At 53.5% G+C, this 15,630-nt stretch overlaps 4 protein-coding genes and 1 non-coding gene across 5 annotated transcripts; 2 read left to right on the top strand and 3 right to left on the bottom strand.

Moving 5' to 3' along the window:
* Positions 1-19: 19 nt before the first annotated feature.
* Positions 20-1,838, bottom strand: CAOG_08245 (hypothetical protein; the record flags this gene model as incomplete). Its single annotated transcript, XM_004342365.2, has 6 exons — positions 20-85; positions 171-374; positions 492-623; positions 718-917; positions 1,245-1,322; positions 1,742-1,838. Coding segments are annotated over 6 exons (777 nt in total), but the record flags the coding sequence as incomplete, so codon positions are not given.
* A 448-nt stretch (positions 1,839-2,286) lies between these two features.
* Positions 2,287-2,369, bottom strand: CAOG_09911. The gene has a single exon. It is a non-coding gene; the product is annotated as a tRNA-Leu (tRNA).
* A 927-nt stretch (positions 2,370-3,296) lies between these two features.
* Positions 3,297-6,734, top strand: CAOG_08244 (hypothetical protein; the record flags this gene model as incomplete). Its single annotated transcript, XM_004342364.1, has 3 exons — positions 3,297-3,321; positions 3,530-4,182; positions 4,302-6,734. 3 exons carry the CDS (start codon positions 3,297-3,299, stop codon positions 6,732-6,734), a joined length of 3,111 nt encoding a protein of 1,036 aa, XP_004342413.1.
* A 377-nt stretch (positions 6,735-7,111) lies between these two features.
* On the bottom strand, positions 7,112-9,391 carry CAOG_08243 (hypothetical protein). Its single transcript, XM_004342363.2, has 3 exons — positions 9,069-9,391; positions 8,499-8,616; positions 7,112-8,403 (listed from the first exon to the last, which is right to left on the bottom strand). Exons 1-3 carry the CDS (start codon positions 9,346-9,348, stop codon positions 7,260-7,262), a joined length of 1,542 nt encoding a protein of 513 aa, XP_004342412.2. The 5' UTR covers positions 9,349-9,391; the 3' UTR covers positions 7,112-7,259.
* Positions 9,392-10,691: 1,300 nt separating this feature from the next.
* On the top strand, positions 10,692-14,798 carry CAOG_08242 (hypothetical protein). The gene is made up of 2 exons (XM_004342362.2): positions 10,692-10,841; positions 11,287-14,798. Exons 1-2 carry the CDS (start codon positions 10,778-10,780, stop codon positions 14,511-14,513), a joined length of 3,291 nt encoding a protein of 1,096 aa, XP_004342411.2. The 5' UTR covers positions 10,692-10,777; the 3' UTR covers positions 14,514-14,798.
* Positions 14,799-15,630: the final 832 nt, after the last annotated feature.

Genomic DNA, 15,630 nt, shown 5'->3' with positions numbered 1-15,630 from the left:
GCCAAGCAACTCAACCTACCTCGGCTGTAAAAGAAATCGGCTCCACAATGTAGTTGTGGGGAGCCGCGTGATCACGACGGGCGATCTACAAAGAAGAGAACAATGGTTGAGCGTCGAACGATGAGTCGCTCGCAACATCTATTTGCCTCTTAGCAAAATAATTGTAATACCTGATTGGCAAGCTTAGGGAAGAGTTGCGCGGCGGCCATGCCATTCAGCATGTCGGTTGCAGTGTTGAGATAGACCGACAGGCTGTCGAGCACGGCAAGCTTGTAGAACAAGTCGCCCGACGTGTTTGAAGAGTTGATCTCGAACGTCTGGTCCGTCGAGTGGAGGTCTAGGCGAGCGAGGGTCAAGCCGCCAGCGAAAGGAAGCTACGAGCGAAAGAAAGTTGCGAAAAGCAACACAATATGAGGGGCCTGATGAGAGAAGGGAAAAAAAAAAACAACAACCGAAAACAAGGCAAACCAATCGTTGCGATCCAAACTTACCGCATTGTTGATCTTGTCGCCCTCGAGTCGAACGTGAATGTTGCTGATTTTCACTTGAATGTTGTCGATGATTTTCGTCGCCATCTTGACCGCGAAGGAATCGGACTTTTCCTGGGCGCCAAGTTCCGCCTCCTAGCAAGTCGAATTGTGTGAGAGAATGAGTGAGCGAGAGTGAATCATGAAGTAAAGTGCACACAAACAAACGAGCCTCCAACAGCTGTCGCACCTCGCGTTGAAGCTTGAGCGACTCGTACTCGGCAATTTTGCTGCGCTTGGATCGCTCGGCAATGCGTTCTTGGAGCTTGGCGTCGTAATCGAGATCGAGATTCGGGGTTGCCAAAACCAGCACTTGATCGAGCAGCACAACGACGGGATCGGTCGTAATGTTCTTCCATGGGATTTTCAGTGTCAGCGTGCCGATGGTACCTGTTTCCGATGGTTGGTTGGTTGGTTGGTGGTTTGGTGAGCAACGGAACCAAAACCCCTCAATCCAACCACACTTGCAGCGATGTTTGCACAACGTTCTCATGGCAATGCGAGTATTTCCCCCCGATGACGCAGAGACAAGCCGAGCAGAAGTTCGTTTGGTGGCAGCTTTTCGAAAAGTTCTCCCCATTTTCCCCACACACACATAGACATCGCGCCCCCGTCAGATGAAACGCGAAAATGCCAAAAGCCGATCGCAAGTTTGCTTTTTTTGTGAAATTGCGGCGCAATGCCAATCCTAGAGTTCCGTTGTAGTGATGGACTTGCCTGCTTTGACTGAAATCGGAAGGTCGAGCTCGCTGAATGCAGTTTCGCGCACTTGAAGGTTTTCGAGCACCAGGTTGCCTTGTATCATGCCACAAAATCAAACAAACAAAAAAGTTGGCGGATTTAGGATTAGTCAAGGAGCGAGGCAAAAAAACAAAACAAAAACCAGAAACAAAACTGCGATCAAATCTGAGATTTGGAGAGTTTTGCGCAGATTCGATGCAATTGTCTTAGATTTGCACGATGATCGACAAATTCAATGGAATACTGTATGGCAACGCAGATCCATCTGAATGACTGGGACGTTGGAGTGGGTGTCGAAATGCGTTCAGCGATTTGTTCTTTCCCCTGCCACCCTCCCGCCGCCGCCGCCGCCGACAAAGACACCAAGCGGCACACACAAGAAGCCAGTCACTTATCAGGATGAGTCTATGCGCATGATGAGGAGCGATGGGGTGGGGAGGGCGCGCAGTTTTGTGCGTTTAAAATGTGATTACCACTCCAGAGCGAGAGGTTGAGCTGCTTGGTGTCCAGCCCCTGCACGAACTGGCCGAGGTACTTGTTGAGCAAGCCAGCGACGAGGTTTTCGAGCATGTTGGTAGGGATGGAGGACGGGGCGAGGCGAGTGGGCGAGGGGGTTGGAACGCGCAGCACAATGAGTGAGAGTGAATCGCAGTTAGAGAAGGTAGGACAAAGAAGAAACAAAGAAAGAAGAAGAAATAGCGACTGAGACTGAGACTGAGACTGAGGGGTGTGTGACAAAGTATGGCAGAACGCTGCATTGGCACTCGACAAGTACAGCAGGGACAAAAGTGGATCAATCGGGTCAACGTGGGAAACGAGCGTGACGGAAAGTCGATCTAGAAAACCAAACCAAAACACTCATTCACTCTTCAGTCGCACACAATGAGCAGACCAGACCAGAAAAAAAGATGAAATGTAGATCGAAGTGCAATGAAAGTGACATGGTAAGAGGCGAACATTGACGAGGGAAGGACCAAAAAAAAAAAAAAAAAAAAAAGTGCAAAACCAAAAAAAAAAATGTGGTTGCTGGGATTCGAACCCAGGCCACCGAAGTGATCAGAGCCTTAATCTGACGCGTTAGACCAGCTCCGCCACAACCACATGTTGATGTTTTAGTGGGTGGGCAAAAAGCGTCATAATTCGAATGCAACAGCCAGCGAAAACCAATACCATCGAAACCATTCCGTTTGACGCGTCCCATTCCATCCAGTAGGCGAAACTGCATTCAGCATTACTCTCTTCACTTTTTTCGCTCAATCTACAATGCTGCCAAATCCCGAAAACCAAGCCCAAATGCACCCACCTCAGTCACACTTTTTTTTTTTTTTTTGTGTTTCTTCTTTTTGTTTGTTTCTTCAATGATTTCACGCAGCCGTGCCAGCGGCGTGTGCCACTCTTCTGTCCTTGCACTAGTGCTGCTTCTCGTTGCATTAGCACGGCAATCTGTCGCAACAGGTAACATCAGCAAAAAAACAACAAAGAGAATCGACGCCGCGCAATGCGAAACACAACATTCGCTTTTCGTGTGTCGGACAGCCTGAGCGAGCGTCCGTCCCAGCGCACGCTTGCAGAGCGAGGCGGCTGTCTTCAAGTCGAGATGTATGATGCGAGTCGGGGGCATTTGTAGAGAGCGACGCACAAGAGAGCACAAGAGAGAGCGAGAGAGAGAAAGAGAGTGATTGAAATGCGCGCGAGAGAGGAAGAACAAAAGGGTGAAGCAAAAAAAATCATCGTGTTGTTTTATTATTATTTATTCGTTGGGCTGTTTTTTTTTTTTCTCATCAGTGCGACATTTTTTCGTGCGCTTTTGCATCACACCTTCATCGACGACCTTCTCTCTCTCTGTCGACCACGCTGGATTGGATTGTACCCACGATTGCCAAGCACACACACACACACACACACACAATCACACACACAATCACACAAAGCGGATTGCGGGTTTTTTTAACTTTGAAATCCCAGCTGCCATTGTTTTGTTTTATTTTACTGTTTATTTTCGGTTTATTCACCTGGAATGTTTTATTTATGGCTGCCAAAATCTGCGGTTTCAGTAATTGTTGGAATCCCACATGTGGGAACTCGATTCGTGTAAACATTATCACAAAAACAAACCACAGATAAACAACAACAACAACAGAATGCACTTTAAACAACAACAAAAACCACATAAAAACAAAACGTTCGCTTGCTGAATAACGCTGCTTAAATGGATCGGTGTCTCATCAACAAAAATTTACATTATGTGGCTTTGAAAACAGACTACTTTGTCAATCCGTCAACGGGCCTGGACACAAACCCCGGGAGCGCTGGACTGCCGTTTGCCTCGCTGCGAAAGGCAATCGACACTTGCGCAACGACCGGCGACCAAATCTTCTTGGCGGACGGCACGTACACGGGCGCAGACAACATTGGTCTGTCGCTGGCGTACAAGACGGTCAACCTCGTTGGCGCGAGCAAGGCTGGCACCGTCATTGACTGCGGGACCACTCCTGGACCCCTGCTTGTCGTGGCGCTCGGCGCGAGCAGCATCTCCAACATGACCATTGCCAACTGCGCGTCGTCGGGCGCTGCTGGCGCGATTACCGTCTCTGGCAGCTCGACCAGCGTGGCCTTCTCCAACATGGTGTTCCGCAAGTGCCGATCGTCGCTGGTTGGCGGCGCGCTGCAGATTGCCCTGGCCAACGCCTCGTTCACGGACGTGCTGTTTGACTCGACCTCGGCGCTGAACGGCGGCGTCCTGTACGTGACGAGCTCGCTCTCTGTCAGCCTGAACAATGTGACCGTCTACAATGCGACGGGCCAGAACGGCGCGGCCATCATGGCGTACGCCAGCACCATTGTCATTCGCAACACGATCGTCCGCCAGTGCGTCGCGTCGATTGTCGGCGTCATGTACATGTCGCTCTCCACCGTGAGCGTGTACAGCTCAAAGTTCTTTGGCAACTCGGCGGTTGGCGACGGCACCTGCTTTTACAACAACCAAGTGCAGTTTGTCATGGACGACTGTCTCATCAAGGGCAACTACAACAGCCAGTCTGGCGCCGGCTTTTCCATTCTCTCCTCTGCCATGCTCAACGGCGTGCCGGATCAAGTGACCAACACCATCTTTTCCGGCACTCGAACGGCGACCACGGTGCCGTCTACGTCAAGAGCAACGGCACCGTCGTCCTCACCAACTGCAAGTTTTTTGACAATGTTGCCATCAGTGGCGCTGGTGTCTCGGTGTCCTTCAACGGCACCGTCACGCTCGACAACTGCGAGCTCCGAGGCAACGTTGCCACCTATGCCGGCACGGCCCCGTCCGTGACTGGAGTCACGTCGGACGGCGGAGGCGCGCTGAATGCGGCCAAGGCTGGTGCGCTGTTGACGGTGCACAACTGCGTCATTGTGAACAACACTGCCCAGCTCGGCGGTGCCCTCCTTGCCATTAACTTTGCCGTGGTCACCATCACGGGCGCCAACACGCTGATTGCCAACAACACGGCAACCTTTATGGGCGGCGGCATTTACGTCGAAGACGTTCAAACCTCCGTCACCATGGACAATTCGTACAACATTACCATGGAGGGCAACACGGCCCTGTACGGCGGCGCTTTTGCCTCGGCCGTCGATGGAGCGCTTCTGATGAACAATGTCATCATGCGCAACAACCACGCGCACCAGGGCAGCGCGGGCTATGTGGTTGGCACGCTGATTTTGACGCGAGGCTACTTTTCCAACAACCAAGCAACGATGATGAATGGCGGCGTGGTTTATTACTATTCTGCGAATCATGCGCAAAACTGCTCGACCTGCGTGGTCTTGCCCGACAACGTCGACGACACGAGCGGCACCCCGACGCCTTCGGCCATCACCAGCGCGCCGAGCCAGCTGTCCGTGTCGTCCAGCAACTTGGACTTTGCCGCTGGCGGCGCCGGCACTCCTTCCAACCCGCTCGTTTCGGCCGACCTGGTGAGCGGCACAACCATCGAGCTCGACTTGACTGTGCGCGACGCGTTGGGCAACCTCATCCAGTCGGTCAGCACCAACTACAAGGTCGTCGCGACCCTGAGCCCCATCTTGAACGGCGCGCTGGTTGGCTACTCTGCCGTGACCTTGAACGCTGGCGCGGCGTCCGTGTCCATCACCTTTGTGGGCTACCTGAACTCGCCGTTTACCCTTGCCATCCAGGTCGTGGACTTGTCTGGCGCGCTGCTGGCTTCTGTGGCGCCCTTGACCATTGCCTTTTCGACGAGCTCCAACTGCGGCGAGGACAAGACGCAGCAACTGACCACCGTGTCCAATGGTCTCACCTACCCCATTTGCGTTCCCGCCGAGTTGTCCACCGTGTCCACCTCTGCGTTCATTGCCGTTCAGGTCGTCACGAGCCTGTGCGCCGTTGGCACCATTGTCATTTTCGTCATTTTGCGCCGCCATCTCTCGCACAGCTCCATCCGCGCGTCCAGTCCGGTGCTGTTGCAGTTTATGCTGGCCTCGACCGTCCTGGTCTACGCGGCCATCTTTTTGATGGGCGTGGACTCTGGATCAGACGACAACTCCCTTGTCAGCCTCTCGACCGTTGCTTCAAACATTTGCCGCGCCATCCCGTGGCTCCTGGGTCTTGGCTTTGACCTGGTGTACGGTGCCATGCTGGCCAAGGCGTGGCGCATCCACAAAATCTTCAACAACCGCCTGCGCCGTCGCATCATGCTCACGGATGGCAATCTGATCAAGCATATTGTGATTTTCGCCATGCACGACATTATTCTCAATGCCGTCTGGGTTGGTGTGGATCCGCTTGGCCTCGAGTACCACGTCCTTTCGTCCTCGTCCTCTGGCACGACCGTCACCAGCCAGTGCCGCTCGGACAACTTTGGCATTTACTTGGCCATCTACCTGGCCTTCAAAGGCGCCGTCTTGCTTGCCGGCATCTACCTCGCCATCGCGTGTCGCAACGTTGCGGATCAGTTCAACGAATCCAAGCAGCTGGGCTTTGCCATCTACAACTTGACCTTTATCTCGTGCATCATCATCCCCTTGGTGCTGGCCATCCAGGCCTCCGCGACGGTCGTCTATCTCATTGCCGCGTTCGGCACGCTGCTGGCGTTGGTCATGACGATCGCCATCATTTTTGTGCCAAAGATTGTGCTCGTCTACTCTGGCGCCGATACGAGCGTGCAAAACACTTCGAGCAAGTCCAACGCGACCATCCCGCGCGTCAATGTTTCCGATGCCTCTGAGACCCAGTGGGCCGAGATTAACGCTCATCTCTCCAAGCTGAACGCCGCAACCCTCAAGCGCTCGGCGGCCGACTTCAACGATGCCTTTGACAGCCTCGCCATTATTCTCGAGCATCTTTCCACCGCTTATGAGGGATCCGAGAGCCGATCGCACAAGAGCCAAGGAGGCCCCACCAGTGAACACGAAATGAAGAGCAAAGTGAGCAACAAGGCGTCGGCTGAGGCAGTTGTGGTTGCTGTTTAAGTGTTGTTTTTGCATGTTGTACTATTACCCCTTTTGGTTTGGCTTGGGGGTATTTGTTTTTGTTTTGTTGCGATTGTGCTCTTATTTTACTGTGTGAGATTAGGAGCTTGTTTTTGTACCTTGTGAGTCTTTTTGTGGTTGACTTTTCGTGTGTGTGCTCGCTTTTTTGCTCAAAATTGGTGTCATTTCGATCTGTTTGCGATCTGTTGGAGTTTCCTTTTCGCGCTGAGCACAAAGGATTTTTCCTGCTTGCCATGCTGTTACTGTACGGTTGTACATGTGTATAAAAAATACAATGTGCTGATGCGAAAGTGATCTACCGTAGTGCATTGGATTCATGAAACACACATGAATGCTGAACGGACCTTGGGTGAAAGCACGGAAAAAGCTGTATTCACAACGACCGGCCTTGCTCTACAAGGCAACACAAAAAGCATCCAGCAGATTACAAATCGTAAAAGCTCACTGTGTCGTCATACGATAGTCTGTAGACGCCACAGCGCTATGCATAGAAACACTGCCGATTTAGAAGGCGGCGGCAACCAAGGCAGCGACGAGGGTCATGGCAAGAAGGCCGGTGCCGACTTGAGCAGTGACACCAGCGTTGTGATGGCCAGTGACGGTAACGGTCTCAGTCTGGGTCTGAGTCTGAGTCTGGGTCTGGGTCTGGGTCGAGGTCAAGGTTTGAGTCTGGGTCTGGGTCGACGTCTGGGTGACGGTCGCAGTGACGGTAGCGGGGACAACGGGCACCTGGCAGACAGTGGCAAAGTTCAGAGCAAGCTCGGTAGCGTAGGTGGCCTGGAAGTCGGCAACAGGGCAGTAGAAGGTGTTGACGGGGTGGGCGCAGTCGGGGACGGCAACCTCCTTCTCGTTGTGCAGCAGCTTGATGTACTTGTCGCCGCTGGAGCAAGTGTACAGGACCATGGCAATGTTGGCAGAGTACGGCACAATCTTGTCGCCGTGGAACTTGCGGTTGGCGATGGTGGTGGCGTCAGCGTTGGCCGTCAGCGGGGCAGACTCGCGGTACAGGCGGAGCAGCTGGGTGTACGGAATGATGCCCTCGGCGTGGCCGTGACGGACGGACGCGCGGGTCATCGACGGGGTGGCAATGTGGGTGGTGATGTCGCGGACCATGGCTTGCAGCAGGTTGGCAGCTTGCTGGTAGCCGACGGTGGGGTAGGCGTACAGATACCAGTTGTCAAGATCATCCCAGTACTGCATGGTGGTAAAGTCGTCATCGTCAAAGAGCGAGCACCACTGGTTTGCAATGCCGTTGATCGAGTACTCGGACGAGCAGGCAGCGTACATGGCCTGGACGTCAGCCGACGACGGGTTGTAGCCGGCATCCGTGGGAGAGTTGAGCTTGGCCTTGATCTTGGCAATGACAGGGGCCAGCTTTGTGTTGGTGAAGGCAGTGTACTCGAGGATGGCCGAAGCGTTGCCGTCCACAGACGAGCCCCAGAGAGGGCAGTTGTCCTTGAAGGCAATCGTCACGTCGTCCTGGGGATCCTGGGTGGTGACCTGCACGGGCATGTAGCCGCCGTGCATGGGGCCGCTGCCTTCAAAGAGACCGTACGAGAAGGCGGCAGAGCTCTGGATGACGCGCGGGACGTTGGCAGAGGCGAACGCGTAGGCCTCGGGAGTGTACAGCGTGTTGGCGAACGAGTTCCTGAGATGGAAGGGAGAGGAAGAACAAGAGGTGAGCCAAAAAATGCAATGCAAACCATGATGGTGCATGGTCCGAGAAACGTAGAGGCTACATACGGGAAGGAAACCTTGAGACGCTTGGCCATGTCGTACTGCTCGGTCATACCGGCGGTAACGAGATCACCCTGGTACCTGATGTCGTACGGAGGAACCCAGCCCTGGAGCCACGCAAAGCCTAAAGTGTTGCACAGGACGCGGTGAGCAATGGCGAGAGGAATGCCAGTTGAAAACAACGAAATAATGAAAAGATGACAAGATTTCAAAACAGAAAAACGATGTGTTCATAAACATTCGTCCAAGTTTGGGAAGTGCTTCCATGTTTGGGCAGTGCAAAACCGCAGTGCGAGAAATAAAAGAAAACAATAACAATTCAAACGCAATGGAAAAAAAAAACAAAGGACAGGGGAACGAAATTCTCACGCGCGAGACAAAGTGCTCAACAGTTTGTCACCGATGCTCCTCCACACAAGTCGACAGGGCAGCAGATGTATCATCGCGCAAATAGAGTAGTGGTGAAGCAAGGCTACCAGGGTACCCCTCCGCCAAAAAAAGAAAAGAAGATAAAAACAATACAAAACACAAAACAACCCCCGTATGTCTCAACAACACTGCAGCAACTTTGCTCACCGTTGGCGGCAATAGTGGCCTGCTGAGCAGCAGAAATAGAGCCACCGGATGCTTGGGTCAGCTTGGCCTGCTTCTTGTTGTCGTTGGAGGTGGGGTAACGGGCGCCGTGGCGGATGAACATGGATGTGAATTCGTCCGAGCAGCCGGCCGGAGGGGCGGCATAGTTGGATGAAACGTCGGCAGGAACGTAGGGAGTCTTGGTGGACAGTTGGAAGGTGGTGGCGTTGGCAAGCGCGGCACCCATCGCCAGCACGGCGAGGACGAGAGTTGCAGATCGCATTTTGACGGATCAGAATGGGAAAAAGAAGGAAGACAAAAACAAAAGAAAAAAGTGACTAAGTCGGCTTTGCGGAATTTTGGGGCGCCTTTTGAATGGCGGCAAACCCTCAGAACCACAAATGGTATTGTGAAGAAACATCTGGGCGTGTTTTGGGCGGATGGGAACGTTTTCCCACGCTCTTGTTTTTTGTGAGTTCAAAAACATTGCCAAACCGCAGGCCATCACCACTCAAACGAGCTCATTCTCATCGACAGCACGCAGCGTGGGAATGAGGTTGGGTTTTTAACTTGTAGTCAAACCCCCACGCTGGGACAACACCGAGGAGAGGGGGGGTGTGGAAAGAAAGGCGAAGGGGCGACTGCAGGCTGCACGCGCTGCGAATCAAGTGCGAATGTGTCATTCCTGCACTTTGCTATGTGATGATTTGACACGCTCGTTGATTGTGAAAAATAGCCACTCGAGCCACAAGCAGCGATCGGAATTTTTGCGTGTTTCGGTTGTCTTTCCATTGGTTGATCGATTGGTTGATCGACAGTGATCGCGAACAACAAACAAAACCCCCAATTCGGGATCTCGCGAGCCCCTCCCCTTGTTGTTGGGTTTCCTCCGCCTCGGTCTCGACCGTCACAGTCCCAACAGGTGTGGACCATTGGTGCGAATACACTGGTACTTCGATTGGCATGAAATGTATCAACTTTGGGTATTGTTTTCCCATCGCTGTGAAAGACTTACACAAACAAGAAAAAATAGCCAGCGTACGCTTGCTTGGCCTTCATTAACGCGCAACAAGAAAAAAACCGCAGAGCAAACATTTCCACTGGTGCAACTTTGAATCACAAACAAAATACCAAAACAACAACAACAACAACAACAATAACAACAACCACACAAAACATTCAAAAAAAAATGAAAAAGAACTTAAAAAAAAAATCATTCATTCGTTTTTTATTCGACTTTTCATTCCGTTTGATTGTTTTTATTTTTTTATTTTTTTGTTTTTTACACTTTGCCGCGCCTCCCCTTCCTCACAGCAGCCTCCACCTGTTTCGCCCCACGCTGTGATCACACATCTCCCAGCGTAACCCCCCCCCCCGCCTTCCCCTTGATTGTGTGAGCCGCCTTCGTCCCAGTTGCTGCCCATGCTGGTTGTTGTTCTTGCATTTCTGACTCACAGACCTTGCAAAATTCGCTTCTTTGTGATTGTGTTTCACATGGCCCGATCCCGCTTTCGGCCCTCCGTCTCATCGCGCCTGGCTTGGCCTCGTTCCCTCTGTGCGCTGCGCTGCTTCACCTGGCATGTCGCCGTTGACAAAACTCGTCATCCACGCTGCAGCATTCTCCATCGCGGTCCCAGTCAGTCGCATCAAGCTGCTTTGCGGTTCCATATTTTTAGCACGACAAGCGCAATCTCAACCCAACCACCAATCCAATGGCTCAGTGGCGCTGCATTGTGCTCGCGCTCGTCCTTCTGGCTGCCAGTACCGTTGCCACTGGTGAGTAACGATGCAGTGACAGCGTCATCGTCGGAGTTGACGAGAGTGTGTGGGGATTGAGTGTTTGAAACAAACAAACAAACAGCAACAGCAAGCCCAAACTCTTTGACGCTGCTGCTGCTCCTCGACAAAGCAGAGCGCTTTTATGGTGCAGACCAAGCAAGGGCAAAGTGGAGAAGAAGCATCACTGTGAGGCAGTCTCAGCAGCCTGCTTTACAACAGCACAACAATCCCCATTTCGCCTTTTGCTGTAAATTAGTATTCGCTTTTTACACCTCGCCACACCCGAACTACGAGCTCAAAACCCCCACAACAAAACAACAACAAAAAAGCCACAAACTCCTGCTCCTGCCCCCAGTCCTTCACGACCTGTCTGCTTGATCTGTTTGTGTTGTTTGTTTTTGATTGTTTGCTCATCTCTTCTCCACCCTCCCCTCCAACACAGACCGCTTTGTCTCCTCGAATGACGGAGACGACGTGACGGGCACCGGTGACCAAGCCACCCCGTTTGCATCCATTCGCAAGGCGCTGTCGGTCGCGCTGGATGGCGACACCATCCGCTTGGCCGACGGGCTCTACACGGGCATGGACAACATTGGCGTCAACCTCGATGCCAAGGACTTGGACATTGTTGGCGAGAGCAGGGAAAACACCATCCTTTCGTGTGGCAGTCTGTACGGGCCTGCGTTTGACATTTCGTTTGGCTCCCCGTTGCTGTCGGCGATGACCATCCGTGACTGCTACTCCCCGAGCGACTCTGGCGCCGTCACTGTGTCTGGCATCTCTGTATCTGCATCGTTCGCGGACATGCTCATCAAGAACTGCTCGTCTGGTAGTGTCGGCGGCGCCATGCAGATCGAGCTCGCCAATGTGACCTTCACCGACGTCACCATGGACGGCAACGCGGCGATCAACGGTGGCACCTTGTTTATCATCAGCTCGTCGCAAGTCGTGCTGGACGGCGTCACGCTGGCCAACTCACAGGGCGAGAATGGCGGTGCCATTTATATGGCTGCCTCCAACCTGCTGATGCGAAACTCGCACGTCGTGAACTGCTCCAGCCTGGGCGCCGGCGCTCTGTACCTGTCGCTCTCGACTGTCAACATTTACTCGACAGAATTTTTGTACAACTCTGCCCAGTTGGACGGAACCTGTGTATTTACCGTTCAAGTCCAGCTGGTCATGCACGATTGCTCCTTCCGGTACAACCAAAACGTCCAGTCCGGCTCTGCCGTGCTCATCACGGCCTCCAACCTTGTCGGCGGCGTCCAAGACAAGGTGGCCAACTGCGAGTTTATTGGCAACAACGCCGGCGACCACGCTGCCCTCTATGTCAAGAATGGCGGCTCGGTGCTCGTGACAAACTCCACCTTCCGTGCCAACATTGCACTGGCCGGTCCAGCCATTTCAGCTTCGACGTCGGGCATTGCCACAGTCAACAACTGCACCATGCGCGATAACATTGCCACCCCCAACGACCCGCTCGTCACCATCGCGTCGCCCGTCACGCTGAGTGGTGGCGCCATCTGCGTTGCCAAGTCGGGCGCAGTCGTGACGATTGTCGACGTTGTCTTTACCAACAACACGGCCCAGTACGGAGGCGCCATTTTTGTCATTAACGGCGGCGTCGTCACCGTCTCTGGCACCAAGACGGTCATTGCCGGCAACCATGCGTGGTTTATGGGAGGCGGCCTGTTTGTCTCGGACAAAAAGTCCAAGCTCACCGTGTCCAACGCGTACAACATGACCATTGCAGACAACACGGCCACCTATGGCGGAGGTATCGCGGCGGGCGCACTGGCGACGCTGACATTGAAGAATGTCATCTTCCGCAACAACTTTGCCTCAGCCAAGGGCAGCGGTGTGTTTGTGGTGGACACTGTGGCCATGACCAACGCTTACTTTGACAACAATCGCGCCGGCGCGCTCAACGGCGGTGTCGTCAACTACAACGTGCCGGCGTCCGCCCACACCTGCCCAACATGCGTCGTGCTTGCAAACAACCAAGACAATGTCAACACTGGGCCCGCAGTCGCATCCGCCATCTTTAGCTCTCCCAGTCAGCTTGACGTGACTGCTCATTCGTCCAACTTGAACTTTGCGAGTGGCGGAAACGGTTCGGTCGCCAACCCCTACGTCTCGATGGTGGCGCTCGTTCCTGGCGATGCCATCGGTCTGAGCATTGCCATTGTTGACGCGCTTGGCAACGCGCTCCCCGTGGTTGGCAGCTCGTACCGCTTGACTGCAACGTTCGACCCCAGCAACGGCGGCGCCTTGCTCGGCTATGCTCCAGTCCCCTTCACGGCCGGCGGCGCTTCCAGCTCGTTGGCTTTTGTTGGCAAGTTTGCAACGTCTTTCCTGCTGACCATCCAAGTGACGGACGCCTCTGCCAGCCTCATTCCTACAATTGCGCCGCTCGTCTTCCAGTTCAACACGACTGCCGATTGTGGCCAGGGGGCCGTCGAGCACGTTGCCACCATCAATCCTCTCGTGCACTATCCCATTTGTGTTGATGCGGAGCTGTCAACGGTGGATGACGGCGCCTTCATTGCCGTTCAAATTGTCACGGCCATGCTTGCGGCTGCGACACTCGGCTGTCTGGCTTTCATTCGTCGCAATCGATCACATTGGACACTCAGGTCTTCCAGCCCGCTGCTGCTCCAGTTCATGCTCGGCGCCTCCACATTGGTGTTTGCTGGCGTGTTTATTATGGGCGTTGACAGCGGCTCTGATAGCAACTCGCTTGCTTCGCTGTCGCCCACGGCCGCGCGGGTGTGCCGCACCATCCCGTGGCTGCTCGGCCTCGGGTTTGATCTCATCTACGGTGCCATGCTCGCCAAGGCCTGGCGCATCCACAAGATTTTCAACGATCGCACCCGGCGTCGTCTCCTACTCTCCGACGCCCAAATGCTCAAGTGCATTGTGATTTTTGCCTTCCACGATATCATTTTGAACGCTGTCTGGGTCGGTGTCAATCCGCTGGATCTCGAGTACAAGGACTTTGAGACCAAGCAATCCTTGGTGACATTCACGACCGACTGCACCTCGGAGCACTTTGGCATCTTTACTGCCGTCTACCTTGGCATCAAAGGCGCAGCATTGCTCTACGGCGTGTACTTGGCTGTCATGTGCCGCCATGTTGCCAACCAGTTCAACGAGTCCAAGCAGCTCGGCTTTGCCATCTACAACTTGACGTTTGTGTCGTGCATCATCATTCCGCTGGTTCTCGCCTTGGATGCGACCGCAACAGCCATCTATCTGATTGCCGCCCTTGGCACTCTCTTTGCGCTTGTTGTCACGCTCGCCATTATTTTCGTGCCAAAGGTCATGCGCATTGTGGCAAACAAAGAAGAGACCAAGCCCACTTCGAGCAAGCTCACCCAGGCTCTTCGCGTCAACGTGCAAGAGGCCAACGCAGAGCAGTGGACGCAGATTGCCAGCTTTGTCTCGCGGCTGACTTCGGCCGCCGTTCACCATTCGTCTCGCGACTTTAACGACATTTTCGAGAGCTTGGCAGCCATTCTTATGCACCTCTCACACTCGCTCAGCTACGAGACCCACAACAAACACAGCGTCTTCCAGTCCAAGGTCAGGGAAGAGCCAAACAAGTCGTCCTCGGAGCGCAAGGAGGGTGCTTCAAACACTTCGTCGAGTGTCGAGCAGAAGGAGTAGTAATTTGGCGACAAGATTTGTGTGTGTGCGTGTGTGAGTGCGGTTTGATTTGTTTTCGTTTTTTTGCTGATGTTTGAATGTGAGATTTGAAAAAACGGGGCCAATTGGTTTGGCATCTCGTGTGTTTGTGTTCTGGATTTGATGTTATTTCGGTGATGGATGATTTTGCTTTGAGGCTTTGAATTCACGGCGTATGTGCTTTGTTTTACGCGTTGTGTGCATGTGTGTGTGTGTGTATGAGTTGTCAAAACCGATGTGGATTTGAAGTAAACAATGCTCACACCGTCAACGAAGTGCTTGCTGAGCTGAGAAAGTGGTTGTCGGATTGCTTTGCAAATTCTGTACCGCTCAATCACCATTGACAAACGCTGCGCGTCGAATTGAAAATCTAGATCACTTTTTTTTTTTTTTTTTTTCCATCGTCTTTCACACGAACTGTGAGCCAAACACAAGTAGCAAAATCAACTCCACTGCTCTCTGTCGATTGTCTCGGCTTAATTTGCAGTCGTGGCAACAAGTCGGCAGAATGAGCAGATGAACGGCAATGGGGGAAGGAAGGAAGGTGTGCGTGCTGAGGCGGAACCTCAGAACTGCAGCATTGCGGCATTGCACGCTGGCTGTCTCGCCCCGCAGCCCCGCTCCCCTCACCGCCATGCGCTTCTGATGAGCCCCGTCTCTGTCACAGCGAGCTGCTCAAAGAGCGAGGGCGGAACTGCGGGAGGGGGGGGGGTGACCCCTGGCTGCGATTGGCCCGTGAATGGGCAATGGAACAGCCACGCAAAATACTCACCCATGCTGTGTCGCCGCCGCCGACTTCCGCCCCTCGCTCGAGGGAACAGTCTATGAATGATAGCAGTGGACGCTCTTGGAAGGGGGTGTGCGCGCGTTGGAGGGGAAGGACGAGGCAGGCAAGACACGGCGGGCGGGCCATCACACTCGCTGTCTGTCTCTGTCGCTCCATTGTTGGACGAATGCTTGAACCCGTCCACCCACAAACATGCCTCTGACGAGCAACAATGCGATGTGGCGATTGATTGTTGCTCAAAGCTTTGACGCCGGGAGCTCACTTTGAACCGTGAATGTCTCTGATTCAGAATGACAACCCAAGGATTCGCTT

Source organism: Capsaspora owczarzaki (assembly GCF_000151315.2).
Source record: "Capsaspora owczarzaki ATCC 30864 unplaced genomic scaffold supercont2.19, whole genome shotgun sequence".
In the NCBI taxonomy this organism is placed as follows: Eukaryota; class Filasterea; order Ministeriida; family Capsasporidae; genus Capsaspora; species Capsaspora owczarzaki.
This window is presented reverse-complemented; position numbering and strand designations above follow the sequence as displayed.